The sequence below is a fragment of the Streptopelia decaocto genome, assembly GCF_964273445.1.
Source record: "Streptopelia decaocto genome assembly, chromosome: 2".
Classification (NCBI taxonomy): Eukaryota; Metazoa; Chordata; class Aves; order Columbiformes; family Columbidae; genus Streptopelia; species Streptopelia decaocto.
This window is the reverse complement of record NC_138655.1, coordinates 33,435,180-33,449,616: the sequence shown is the minus strand read 5'-3', so window position 1 is coordinate 33,449,616 and position 14,437 is coordinate 33,435,180. Positions and strand designations below refer to the sequence as shown.

Sequence of the window (14,437 nt, the reverse complement as noted above, 5' to 3'; positions counted from 1 at the left end):
ATATCTCTTTGGTCACTGGGGGTCAGCTGTCCCAACTGTGTCCCTTCCCAACTTCTCATGCCCCCCCAGCCCACTCACTTGTGGGGTGGTGTGAGAAACAGAAAAGGCCTTGGCTCTGTGTGAGCGCTGCTCAGCAGCAACTAAAACATCCCTGTGATATCAACACTGTTTCCAGCACAAATCCAAAACATAGCCCCATAGTAGCTACTGTGAAGAAAATTAACTGTATCCCAGCTAAAACCAGCTAGATTGAGTTTAACTGATCACTGGAAATGCCTGGCTCATTCTGGTGGCTATTGAGTGAGTTTCAGTTTGTGTACCTAAGCTACTTGCCTGATTTTGGAAGAGGTGATCCTGTGTGCGTGATTGCTTCAAGAAATGCAGTATTTTTCACCCCTATTTTCCGTGTTTTGGGGAGAAACAGCTGCTGTCCACGTTTGGAGGTGTGCAGAGCTGGAGCTACTGTGTTGTTGCCAACCTAAGATTTAATTAATGGGAACAAACAGGCTTGTGCATCCATGCTAATTTGAACTATTTTATATAGTAGTACTGTATCTTCTTATGGTTTGATTTTTTTTTTTTTTAATATAACCAAAGTCTCTAATCTGCCTAGACTGCAAAATGTTTAATACAATTATTGAAATAAGCATATGTCTGCGTATGATGCAGTTATTAAAATGGAAGTCTTCAATACACAAGTAAGCTCGCTACTAGTAAATTCTGTTTTATTCGATCCTGTCATGCTTGAAGTGAGTGTTGAAAGATGAACAGGCAAGTGTTGCTCAGCCAGAGGGGAGAAGCACGTCATACAGCCACCAGAATAGCATCGGCAGTAAATATGGTCATGCAGTTCTTCCCCGAGATAGACCCAGATCACTTTTGTAGCACCCACTAGGTCTGCTGGTTACCAGACATTGATAAAACATTTACAAATGCATCTGCAGTTCAGAGGGATCTTCTGCCAGCAGTGAAGAAGCTAAGATCAAGAAAATGGGAGGAAACGGGATCACAGGCCAGGGAGTTCAAAGAGGATGCAGTTTAGGGGGAATACAACTTAATCACAGTATTAAAACACTGCTCCAAGATATGAGCCATGTTCTTGTTAGGCTCCGTTTTCATGTTAACTTGATTACGTTTTCCAGTGACTTGGAACCATTAAAGCATGAAGCTTTTATAAAGCAGGAAAGGTGGACTGGAAAATAGCTCTTTGTTCAACAGTCTTAGGTCATACACATTGTCAAATCTGGAATTAAAATGTATTATAAAGTGAAGTCAGAAAGAGACTAAGATTAAAAAGTTCTTTCCAGTAATTTCTCACTTCGTGCAATATATTGAAATAAAGTGAGATAGCCTTGGAAGTCTGTGGCAGTGACCTATTGAGTATGTTAGAGAGAGAATTTTAATTATTCAAGGTCAGGAAAAAACCCTGCTAATATCCTCATCTTGAAAAGATAGATTATCCCCTCCAGGCCAAAAGAATGTTCTCACTTCCTTGTCCCTAAGCTCTATTCATATTGACTCTTCTATTAATATAGCTTCTATATTTTTTTTAATGTTTGTGTTTTGCTCTGAGGACTGTGACACACAATCAAATTCTGCCTTTGTCTTCTGGCCACTGGACTTGATAGGATGCTATAGGAATTAAGCGAAGACATTGCGTCTTCCTCCACCCCCACTCCGAGTTTATGTGTCTGTGTGAAATTTGAAAAGCTCGCTTCAGCTTCTGCAGCTTCTCTCCTCTGGATTTGCGTCCCCAGTGGGTGCATTAGCTGGGGTGTTAGTGGAAAGGGTTTGTTATTTCAGACACATACCATCGCCTGCTGCCCTTGCTTCTCCCCTGAACTTGCACAGGGAACGGAGGCAACTTCATACTTTCATTTGTATCAGTTACACATGCAGGATTTAAATTCATCCCTTACTCTGTGTAGCTTATTTGGTTTGGTGTTTTTTTTTTTTTTTTTCCCCCTGTTTTTTGGTCAGATAACTCAGTAAATGCTAAATGTTGAGTATTACTGCCTTCAGTGGACACTACTAATATACTACATCTATTTTTCTTAAGAAAATCTCATTCAGCTAAATGTGATGAGGGAAGTGTGTTTTCAGAGCAGTAGCTCTGGTATTTGTTCCCGATTTAAGAGTGACGTTATGCAGTTGAGAAAAAATCATGCCAGTTTCTGTTAGTGCCAAAAGAACACAGGCAATGATTCTGTGCCCAGATCCGTTGCTGCCCAAAACCATATCTTGTCCTATTTATACTTTCACAAATGAGGGTCTTGCTTACAAGAGAAGCAAGGTGAATGTTGTGTTCATGTCCTATTTGATAATGAATTTGTCCAGCTTTTTTACCTTCTGCTGTTCTTTGATTTCAAGCATTGAAAATTTAGGGTTTTACATGACATAGATAATTTTTAACTATCAGAAAATCCCAGTTTCTTAAATTATTGCTACACGAGTTTGAGTTTACTTCACTGGAAATACCTGTGTGCCACAAAATACCTTTGTCTACAAAGCAAGAGAGTTGACCATTCAGTACACCTAAAACACAAATTCCAATTGCTAAAATCTGAGATGTTTTAGAAATAAGATTCATCCACAGACTAAAGGAATAATTTAAACTAAAGGGTAATCAGTTTGGATTAGGACTCAAGTTCGAGGTTTACTAATTGGTCTCAACTAACAGTCCAGTTCTTTTACGCTTTTTCATCAACACTTACCAAGGGACTCAAAAACTCCAGGAACAATTATCAATCAAATATGGGGTAGCAGTTTTGTTAGTTTGAAGAAAAACAGGTGAAAAAATTTAGACCTGTCTGAAGGCCTAACAAAATAGTATCCTGACGTCTGGCTGCAGAGGATGAAAGTTGTGTAATGACAGCTCTGAGATGTCCTTCATCAAGCACAGAAATGGGAGCTGGCACTGGAAGTCATGCACATGGAGGGCCCTCCACTGGGAAATATCAGGAATAAAAATTCCACTTTGCTAATACAGATGTAGTGAGACATGAAACTTAATGAAAATTTCTCTGGCTTTCAAAATTCAGTAAATACAGTAAAATGTCATATAATAATCGCCCACTAGCTTACTTTTTGTTTCTGCTGCATGATAATACGAAAAGACACTGCAGTACTGGTGCGTGATTTGTGATTTAGACTGGGAATAAAAAAATGTTGGTAAGACAAAATATTCTACCTGTGCTTATGGCACCTGCCCTTCCACAAGCAACCACGAGTTGGGTTACCCAGCCTGCCCTGGTGATTTTCTGTGGTGCTGCGTAGCTCACGGATGGCACAGGGCAGAACAGTCTCATCCCTCTTGTGGTGCTGGCACAGACTACTCTGGAACAGAGGGTGACCCAAGCTTTTGAAAGCACTTCTTCATATTTCCATCTAACATGGGTGTCTGACTATCTCATGAAAGGGGATTGCAAGGAGGCTAATTGAAACATTTTGCCTGTTACTGGTTTTTAGTTCAGCTTGCACAAACGGCAAATGACAAACATCAAGGCTGAAGAAATAAAAATCTGCTTATTTAAGTGAGAACTATGTTTCTGTGTTCTCTTAATGATTACTGTTGTTAAAAGTAATGGCGCTTCCTTAGTGGCAGCTATTTTTTTTTACTTGTCAATGAAAATGTTTGGAAATACATGATATACTTTAAAGTATTTTAAAACTATTTTTGTGAGCAGTTGGCTGAAAAAAAGATCAAATGCTTAGTTTAAACTCATTTACAGATTAACTTATACAAGTTTTCACAACATTTTCAATAGAAAGCGTAACTAAGATTTTTAGAAATATTTGAAAAGGGTTGAACTTTGGGCTTGTTTCAGGGATGAAAAGAATCTGATTTCTCTAATTTTTCAGGAAAGATCTTTTAAAATTATTTTTCAGTCAAAGAAAATATTGCATGAGACTTCAAAGAATGTTTTACAAAACTGTAATTAACCCCTTGGTTTTCCTCAAGGGTTTCTGTTCTTGCTTGTCATCCCAGTTCCTGAATATTTATTTTTTGTGGTGTGGTTGTGGTACAATTTGATATACAAGTCAGTACAAATCACCGCACTAGCTTTGGTGGACTTTGTTTCAGCATCTAAATAATCTGGTTTACTAGCTCAAAATCGCATGCTCTGTTTTTGACCACAGGCAATAGCTGGAAGATACTGGTTTTTATGTTTATTGTTTCTGCTGTGGTAATATGTGAATTTTAATGGGCAGGCAAAACCCAATGCACTAGACAGTGCCCTGCAAACATGCAACATGATGGCAGTCTTTGCTCAACAAAATGTCATTACTGTTAGATTAAAACCAATAGAAAAATCAACACCTGGATATTGAGCACAGAGGTACAGAACACAGGAGAATTTTTTAATAGGATTTTTACTCCTGTGAGTTACGCATCTAAGTTAATGTGAGGGAAGATGAACATGTGAAGTGATGATACAGAATTGTTCCTAACAGCTCAGTAATGATCAAGTTCCTTACCCAGCATATTACACATAACACACAAACACAAAGCAAGTACATAAAAACATGTTTTAGTTTTTTTGAATTTGGCTGATACGTTAGATTTTATAATTTGAAGATGCTGTTTGTGTAAAAGTTTGAGGAGGGATAGACTGAATAAAGCTGTAATGATAATACCTAGATTTTAAGGTTTATAGCTAGGAAATTGCCCTTTCTGCACCTTATGTAAATATATTATGTAAACATCTTAAATATATTTCTGTGCTTGATTAAAAAGCCTGATATTTCAGGAAAGTTTATTCCAATCATTCAAACAGTTGAAGTTTTTATAGCATTAGAACAATGCATATTTTTGTTATATCTCAAGAACTAGAAATGTATGCAATCAATAGTAACTCTTTTAGGTGGATTTTGTTGCATGTAAAATGGTAACTCAGTAACTATATTTCTAGAGAATATGCATCAGCTATTTAGAATTACTTAGGCTGGCATCCTTCCATGGTTTTATACACAGTTATATTAGGGCACAACTGTGAGTGTCAAGATGTAACTTTGCTGTCACTGTTTCTGAAGGGCTGCATATCTAATTCATCAGTCATATTAAAGACAGTTCTTGTGTCAATGTTAAATCTCACCTGTGTATCTGAATTCAATGCTGTGGTTTTTTTGACCCATGTCATTGCCAGTAGTGCAGCGTCTGCATCTGGAATTTAGCCAATAACTATTGGTGACAGAAGGTCCAGAATAGAACCCGTCTTACTTTCCCAGCCAGTATTAACTCTTGCACCACTGACAGGCCAGTTCTGCACTTGGAATGAACCAATGCATCTGTTAATTAGGCAGACAGAGAATCCAGCTGATTTTCAGCTATAATGGCTCTGGCTGCATAGAAAAAAGCAAAAGATTATATTTTTTTCCTACTGTAATCTAATCAAACTGGGTTTTCAATATGCACAAAGAATTTCTATGATAAGAGATTGTAATTTTTACTTGCATCAGTCACTTTAATGACATATCTGGCCTAAAGGTTTCCTGAGAATATCATGGAGTGGTGAAGTAAGGAAGAAAACTGGTTACCAGAACACTGATTTCCAGATCTTTGACCTAATTCATACATCTGCTTATTAAGATTATTTTGTTCCTGGTAGTCAATTAGTATTACCTGTAAATGTTATTTTCTTTCCATGATGTAAAAATATGTGCATTAAAAAAATTTGCAGAAAGATGTAGGTGTATTTTTGTAAACATGTACACAATGAGCTAAAAAAGGCCCAAGAGGGGCCATGCAGAGAAGCAGGGCAAGAATATCAGTATGATAAGAAAAGTGATTTATCACATAGTGCCAGCAGTCTGCTTGCAATGACATCGTGCCAAGGTGCCTGTCAGATTTGCAGTGGTGTGACTTTGTGTCTTGTGCTGCTTTTGTATTCATGACATTTACACATTAAAAGATACCTTTATGGAGACCTTCAGTTGTGTAAAGCTTTGTGTAAACGTGGAACAAGATTTACCAGGATGCTGCGAGCTTTTTAATGACCTGGCCCTTTTGCTTGCTTTTCTCCATGTATGAGAAGGTAGAGAGGCTTGGAAGCAAACACAGGCAGATCGGTAGGTGCTTGTCCTGAAGAAAAAGGCAATCAGCATCGTTTATTCTCCAGCATCTCTGGAGGGAGAAGGTACTTTGCATCGTATTTTTGGATAAGGGAGGCCTCGTGTGGTCAGTCGGGAGAACAGCCGGGCTGGGGGAGCGCAGCCACAAGCGCTCCCTCCCACAGCTGGGCTGCTGCTGGGCGGTAAACATGGACTTACTGCTGGTACCTCATAGCAGTGCTGTTAATGAGATTAAAGGGAGGAGAAACACCCGAGTATGATGGCAGCTGCTCTGTTATTGAACAGGTCTGAACGAGGAAACACTGTTCTCACTGATCCTTTGATGTATTAGAAGAGAGATAACTTTTGTTGCTTTTCTAGGCATTTGAAACAGATAACAAAACATAACTCAAACTCAGAAGTCCATGTTTGACATTAATTAGTTGAACAAAGGAGTTAAAATGGAGCAGTGGTCTGTTTGGTAACTGCCAAAATGCAAACATTTTGCCTCAAAGGTAAAATTAAGAAAAAAAAACTTCCAAAACCTGAGTTTCTAGAGCGTGTAAATTTAAAAAGAATAATTCCTGAGGTATCCAATTCTCAGTTCTTTGCCTTGAGACATTTTTAGATCTAGCTGTGAGGAACTGTACGGCAACCCAGGTAGAGACCTGTGAGAATAACTGTGTATCAGTGAGTTAAAGCCCTAGTGCATGACAGAGTATTCCACCTCTCTTACCTTAGATGTGTATCTTGGAGAGAAATAAGTCTAGTCACAATGTATTTATCTCATTCCATTGACTGTATTCTTATTATAAATTCTAAGCACATTCTCTAACTTTTTGAATAATTAAATTCCCCAAAATGTAGGATTTACTATCTGTAACACACTGTCTACTATCAGCTGGGATTTGTGAGAAACCTCACATTGTGTCTGCCCTTCTGAAGAGATTATTTCTGTTTGTGACTGTAGCTGGGAGTAGTCTCTGGGTAGGAACAGGGCTGCCCGTGTGCCCACTCGTGTGAAAAGTGCAGGACTGGAAGCTGGCTCTTTGTTTATTCCTTTTTGATTTATAAGATTTGTCCATCACCTTGTCTCTTTTGGGGACTTAAATCCAGTACCTTGCTTAATATTAGTCAAAATTTCCCTTAAAATCAAATGCATTGTTATGTAGCTTTGGACATACTGGGTCCAGGTTTTCAGGATACTAATGCTGAGATTCATCTGGCATATAGAAATGCATGTGGGAGTGGGTTATTCAGTTTCATCCAGAGCAGTCTCCTTTATTGCAGATCACGCAGTCAGGATGAAGAAAACAATATTCTGGACTCTCTAATCTCACCATGGTTTTTAGTTTGCTCATCTCCCTGATGCAGCAGGTAGTGTCTAATAAATAAGGCATGTACTATCAGCAATTGCATCTTCTAAACTATCTCCAGTGTGAGAACAAAGGAAGTATTTTCTGATGATAGAAGCTAGTGTTTGTTATCAGATGCTTTTCAGGGCCCTACTTCACATAGGGGAAAAAAAAAAAAACCTTCTGCAAAATTGTTCATTTTTTCTAATTTTGTCTAGAAAAAAAATAATTGAGAAGCCTTGTCTCTTGAGATTGAAAGAACACATCCGGAGGCAAAAGAAATTTAGATTATTTTAGAGCTTTATCTTTATTTATTCTTTATATAAGTTAAGTGCATTTGGCAATGGAGTATTTATACCCCATTTATACTGGGTCAAATTAAGGATGTCTTTTGATTGATAACATTTATAGCTGCTTTTTTTTTTTTTTTTTTAACCCCTAAGAGCACGATGCCGGTGTAATCGACGTTCATAGTGGAGGTATTTGTTCAAGGAAATAAAGAAAAAAAAAAAAAGGGAAGTCCTGCCATGTGACCTTTTTACCTACGCATCCATCTTCCTGCGCTTCCCAAAGGGATGCTGCAGGCGGTTTTGCAGGCGGTTTCCCCTTAGGAAGTACTGTCCTCTGAACAGCGCGGGGGAAACGGAGCTGCCCTCTGCACCCCCGGGCACCCCCTTCTTTCAATTTCCACGGGCGGGGTGGGCACGGCCGCCGCTGCGTGCCCGCGCAGGCCTCCCGCCCCGCCCGCCGCAGCGCCGCGCCGTTCCGCGCCGTTCGTTCCGTGCCGCCGGCCGGCCCCCGGTGCCGCGGGCATGGCGCCGCTGGTGCTGTACCACTGGACTCAGTCCTTCTCCTCGCAGAAGGTGAGGGGGGCGCGGGGCAGCCTGCAGGCCCCATGGCCTCCCCCGGGCTGCCGGCGGTGCAGGGTGGGGCGATGCCGGCGGTGGGTGCTGGGCAGGCGGGAGCGGAGCGCCGGGGCCGGCACCCGGGCCGGGGCCGGGTTGGCTCCGCAGGGCGGGGACAGCTGTCCAGGGCGTGCTGCTCACCGGCGTAACCCCGATCACATCGTTGCAGGTGCGGTTGGCAATAGCCGAAAAAGCCCTGAAGTGCGAAGAGCACGATGTAAACCTGCCGCTGAGTGAGCACAACGAACCGTGGTTCATGCGCTTAAATTCCTCCGGAGAAGTACCTGTCCTGATCCATGGGGAAAACATCATTTGTGAGGCGACGCAGATCATCGATTACCTTGAAGCAACGTTTGTGGATGGTAATCCCATAGGTTTTTCACTGTGAAATCCTTCCCCACGTGCCAGTAGCTTGCAGCAGTGTTGGAGTCAGCTCTTCATCCCTACGTGTTGGTTCGTTCATGACCAAATAGCATTTACAGTCTCACAAGTACACGGGCTTTCCTAATAGTTGATGGTATGGGCTTAAAACACGTTCCTTTAAAATGAACAGAAGGCCTTCCTGCACCTTTGCAAGCCCCCCTAAGCACAAACCCACCGCTGCCCTCCTTACCCCTTCAGGTAGGTGGCAAGTCAGTGATGACAGCATGGCGCTGTGCTGACGCTCTTCCAAGATGAAACAGAATGTGTGGAACAGAACACTGCACAGCTGCAGTTATCGGCCAGGTCCTGCTTCTCTGTGAGACAAGAAACAAACAAAAAAGATTCTTAATTCCAGAATAATCTTGGGCGGAAGAAGGAAGTAGAATGAGCAAATTACTTTTGTAGCCAAAATGGAGTGAAGAAGTAAAAAAGTAAGAAGAAAAAACTTGGACGGGGTCACATGCAGGCTCTTGAATTTTACCTCAATTTTTGAAGAAATGCAGGGTTGGTTTTTTTAGGTGTGAAGATGCATTTTGTGTTTCAGGAGTTTAGCACTGCGATTTCTAAGGCATGAAGAAAACTTTGTTGTTGGGTGAACATAATATGTATTTAATGCTGGTGTTTTCATCAAATGGGGAGTTGGGGCCTAGGTAGACCTAGGGCAGGGTAAAACTCAGAGGTGTGCTGGAATGCTTCTAACCATGCTTTTAGTCGGATTCCTGTACTGTAATTTTTACAGCACTGTAGCTGTAGTAATGTTTCAGCAGTAACACCTTAATGGAATCTCAGTTGTGCCCTAATGTGAGAGGGCTAAAGGGTTGTGTGCCATGGTCACATATTCCTAGAAGTATAAAATAGATGCTGAGTCCTGTTTTCTGACTTGAAGACCCCTTAAATATGTCTTTATGTGGGTTACTTTGTAGGAATTGGAATTATTGCAACATTTAAAATTAAGTACATGTATGTATGTTTCTATGAGCTGTGATAACACTGTTCAGTTACGGTGGAAACCAGTGAAGCTTTCTTAGCTGTGGCTGTGTCATCTGTGCTGGTTGGATGTAACTGAAGTAACTTTGGAAATAACTGCTTTGAGTCAATTAGATGGTTCTTTTTTTTTTTAACTTTATTTTTAACTTTGTATTGCAGAGGAAGTACCAAGATTAATGCCAGAAGAAGGGAGCATGTATTACCCAAGGGTGCAACACTATAGAGAGCTTTTAGACTCCTTGCCTATGGATGCCTACACGCACGGCTGCATCCTGCACCCCGAGTTAACAGTGGACTCCATGATTCCAGCCTACGCTACCAGCAGAATTCGTAGTATGTACTGGTATAGCTCGGAATTCCTGTCTGTTAATTGGATCTTGCGTTACATTCATCTGGTGTCTTCAGGTCACCTCAAGCAGAAAATATTGAGCATACATTTCTAGTTTTAGTTGCAGTCCTTGATAATTTGTGCATATGCTTTTTATTGATTTTGTAGTCTGTTATGATTTGAAAATAGGAAAGAAGTGTCATTTTTGGTGTCTGTGGAATTATTTTTCCCAGTGATTGGAAATGTGCTTCTTGTGCATAACAGAAAATGGCAGCTGTGACAGCTGAGAGTATTTTATTTTCTGACCTTGCTGTTTATGCTTATAAAACAATATCTAGGGAATAGCTCTATTACTGCTCACATCAAACCATGACACTGAAGGAAACCCATTTTTTGTGATTGTAAACTTGTAATAAGTTTACCTATTAAATTAAAGCAATTACTTTCCTCTCAAAGTAGTGCAAATGCAGATTAGCCTCAAGGAAACAGAGTCTGTTTGTCTAATATATTATAAGAGAATCATCAGGCTCTTTTTCTCTGAAGAATGAGCTAGTGTCAACTTGGTGCTGCGGGTAGGGAGAAAAAAAGGTGTGGAGAAGTAAGTAGCTTGGGCTCATCTGACCAATGGAAATTGTTAAAACACAATTTAAACCAAAATCCTGGGTGCAAATAACACAACAATATAGAATTACAATAAAAGATGAAACAGTGTTCTGGTAGAATCAATGGTAAAACGTTTTTTGACTTCCTCGGAATCGGTATTGTGCATGATGGACTTTTATATACATACCAGTTTCCTATGAAAAAGTACGTTAAGGACAGAGGAAACAACTGTAGATTATGTTGCCCTTTGTAACACAGAACCTCCTGAAATTAACTCCTGTTTCAAATCCAGTTTGCAGAAATACTTAGTTTAAAAAACATTCAGTGATATTGAGAAAAATCCTTGGCAAATAATCTTTCAGTTCTCATAGCTCTCTTTTTTTTTTTTTTTTTCCCAAATGTGGATGCTAACTGTTTATTGAACAATTGTACTTTACTCGTAGGCATTATTGATAGTTTTTGTGTTTTCACATGGTAATCATAAGTGCTTTCATTATGGTTCACTTTACAACCTCGTCTTGTGTTCTGCTGACCATAGATACTCTTCCCCTCTAGCTTCTAGTTGGTATTAATTGTTGTCAGTTTATACACACATGTTCATATTGATAGAGCTAAAATTACTGATTGTCTAAATTGGGCTATTTTCTTTCTATATATAAAGCATAGCCTGCTGTCTTGATTTGAGGCTTTTTTTTTTAATAGCTTGTGGGTGTTCCTAAATAATTCCTTTACTTGTTCAAACTTCTCCAGGATGGTTTAGTTTTCAGCTTTGAAAAACTGATCTTTTTCGAAGTGCTAGATATGATAAGCCACCAGCCAGTTATGTATTATGTTTATGCATACCAAATCTAATTAAGTAATTAATTGCATATATAAGATTTTAGTTGTGTGATTACATCCTTCAGTTTCTTCATATACTATGTTGAAAGACGGCTTTCACAGTCATGTCATGTTGAAAGAATATATAAACCAGCGAGTTCATTATTCTCTAGCAAACATTTTTCATCAGTTTAATTTATAAGACTTAATTGGAACTAATCTTAATTATCAGGTACAAGTGAGAGGTGATTCAGTCCCTATAATTATTCTTTTGTTCTCAGTTTATTACTAGAAATATTTATTTTTAGAAGATAACATATTCACTATCATTTGGTGTTCTAGGTCTGTAAATATGGCATTTTCAAGCAAAGCCTTATTTTAAGGAGAAAAAAGGCTATACACATTGTAAAAATTAGTAAAATTATCTTAAATTTTACACATCATTCCTTCTTTAAGTCAGATAATTAATGTTTTTCTAGAATATCTGTATACTCCATAATGAACTTTTTAGCTGACCGAAAACACCTTGGTTCCGTATTCAGTGGTATTTAGGCTTTTGCTGTGGAATTATGCATGTGACCTTCAGAAAAATCTCGGTATGGGCTTATCTGCACTTTCTCAGCATGAAAACTGTGTTAGGAACCCAGGAACTGAGTAAAAAACCACCTGAGACCTAAGGTATTTGTAGTAGAATTTAATGGATTTAGTAGCTTTTTTTGGCAGCAAAATGGTTTTATCTGAATAGGAGAAAAATATTAACAAGAATTCTTCATTCTTGCCTGGCAGATCACCACTGTATGGAATTCATTGCAAACTGATGAGCGAAAGGTGTGGTGAGGTCAATTTATGGTGGGGTCAATTTCTGCAACAGTTAAGTTTTCCAAAACATGATGTTTTTGAATCCCAACTTGGTGGTGATGTTTCATTGAAGTATCACTTTTTTTCGGTGTGATATTTGTATACAAGCTGTTGATCAGTTCCTGTGGATTGCATTATGGGCACATTTGGATATCTTATGTCTTTTATTTATTTTTTTTTTAACCAGGCCAAATAAGTAACACAGAATCAGAGTTGAAGAAACTAGCGGAAGAGAATCCAGACCTTCAAGATGCCTATATAGCAAAACAGAAGCGCCTTAAAGTAAGAAAACTCCTTGTATTCCCCCCTTTACGATGAGCTTGTTAGAGTCAGATTTTTTTCTGTCACAATGTATACATTTATTTCACCTGTCATTGCCAGTAATGTCATGCAGTGGTTTAACCCCACAAGGCATGAAGCAGATCTGTCCGCCAAATCAGTTACATACTTCCAGTGTGCACTGAACTATTAGTAAGTATATATCAGTGCTGGTGTTGGGATGTTGAGCATCCTGCAGGGTTAGGCGAACCTCAATCTCTAGTATCTCTAAGGTTTTCTTCTGTTATCTGAATTGTCACCAGTATCCAAATGGTATCAAGCTGATTATGTGGAGAAAATAGTCACGTTTTATGAATAAGCACTGTAGTATCTAAGTAAAGGTTTCTCTGATACAAGTGTGAACTCCGTACAATGATTAAAACACTAACCCATGTATATCTTTAGTCTAAACTGCTGGATCATGATAATATAAAATACCTAAAGAAAATACTGGATGAACTGGAAAAAGTTTTGGATCAGGTTGAGACTGAATTGCAGCGGCGAAATGAGGAAACGCCAGGTAAGGAATTTTTCTTGCTAAATCCTGTTGATTCTTATATTTGGGGAGACTGAGTAAACTTGTTGACAGCACCATTATAGGACTGGTTTTAAGGTATCCAGTATCCAGTTTTCAACATATACAGAACTAACATCACAGAAGGGATCAGTACTGTTTTAAATACTAGTTTAGTTTACTGCTGCTGTCAGTGAGTTCCCACTACTTTATGAGAGTGTTGATCACATTTTCAGCATAGTGAGTATAATTAGCTGCACAATTTTTCAGTATTTTATCAACAAAATAAGAAAAACCTTAACTAGAGAGTGTTATTCTTGATGTTGTGGTTGTAGGCCTCATCTCACTATAATGATCATGACCTTAATGTTTAACCCAGGTTTATTACAATCTTGTTTGAATACTGTGCTGATATTTGCAGTATATGCAGAATTAGCCATTTGGATAAGTGCTCTAATTACTAAAGAGCACCCCTCCCCACCCCTCCTCCCCCACACTCTTGGAAAGCAGTGGTGTTTACCTGCCGTCCACCCGAATGAAAGTCAATTTTGGTTTAAATGGAATTACTGTTCTGTTTATTCGGAGTCTGGTGCAACTCCCAGTGGTGCTAATAGGAATCCCTCCTCTGACTTCACTGGGAGCTGTGTGAAGCATCAGTCAATATCAACTGCATCTGCTCAGATCGATAACTCTTTGCATTTCGCTCTATAAATAGCTGTTCTAATAATTATCAGTTACTGTCAAGACAGGAGATTTGAACCAGTGATTGAAAATCTAGGTTGAATTTTCTACTGACTGAACAGCAAAAGAGTCACAGAAAATGTTTTAACTCACAAAGGATGGTAGGATTTTGTTCAGTGAACAAGTCTGTCACCATTTCTAGCAGCCCCCTTGCTTTCTCTGCTCAATAGCCTTTCCAAGGAGTCAACTGATACAATATGGGTGATCCTATGAAAACCTCCAGGATCACAGGATTTCCTAAAACATAATGGCTGTTACCTGTCTCTTGGAATTTTATCTGAGGTATTCACATATTTGAGGTTTATATATAACGCTTTTCCAGGTCCTGGTCAACCTCTGAGCTGCTTTTGTTTCTGCTGCTCATATTTCTCATTCACTTACTGCTGCTGCCACTGCATGCATCTTTCTTTCACACAGGTTAGCTTTCTTGGTCTTCCTTTCCATCATCTATCTTACTTCATGCACTGGGTGAATCCCCACACGTCTTTTCAGCATCACAGGATACTCTTGTTCTCCGCAGAGGCCTTTCTTCCAC

At 39.3% G+C, this 14,437-nt stretch overlaps 1 protein-coding gene across 2 annotated transcripts in view; it reads left to right on the top strand.

The window, feature by feature from the left end:
• The window catches only part of GDAP1 (ganglioside induced differentiation associated protein 1), a 28,146-nt gene that overhangs the window by 9,245 nt on the left and 4,464 nt on the right, over positions 1 to 14,437 (top strand). Inside the window, exons 1-5 of one of the 2 annotated variants that reach the window (XM_082044519.1) lie at positions 8,065 to 8,269; positions 8,481 to 8,673; positions 9,881 to 10,054; positions 12,517 to 12,611; positions 13,053 to 13,167. In XM_082044519.1, coding sequence (XP_081900645.1) covers positions 8,219 to 8,269; positions 8,481 to 8,673; positions 9,881 to 10,054; positions 12,517 to 12,611; positions 13,053 to 13,167 — 628 coding nt within the window. In that variant the 5' untranslated portion in view covers positions 8,065 to 8,218. Of the gene's footprint in view, positions 1 to 8,064; positions 8,270 to 8,480; positions 8,674 to 9,880; positions 10,055 to 12,516; positions 12,612 to 13,052; positions 13,168 to 14,437 lie in introns of those variants that run through there. The other variant, XM_082044518.1, reaches the window with a different exon arrangement.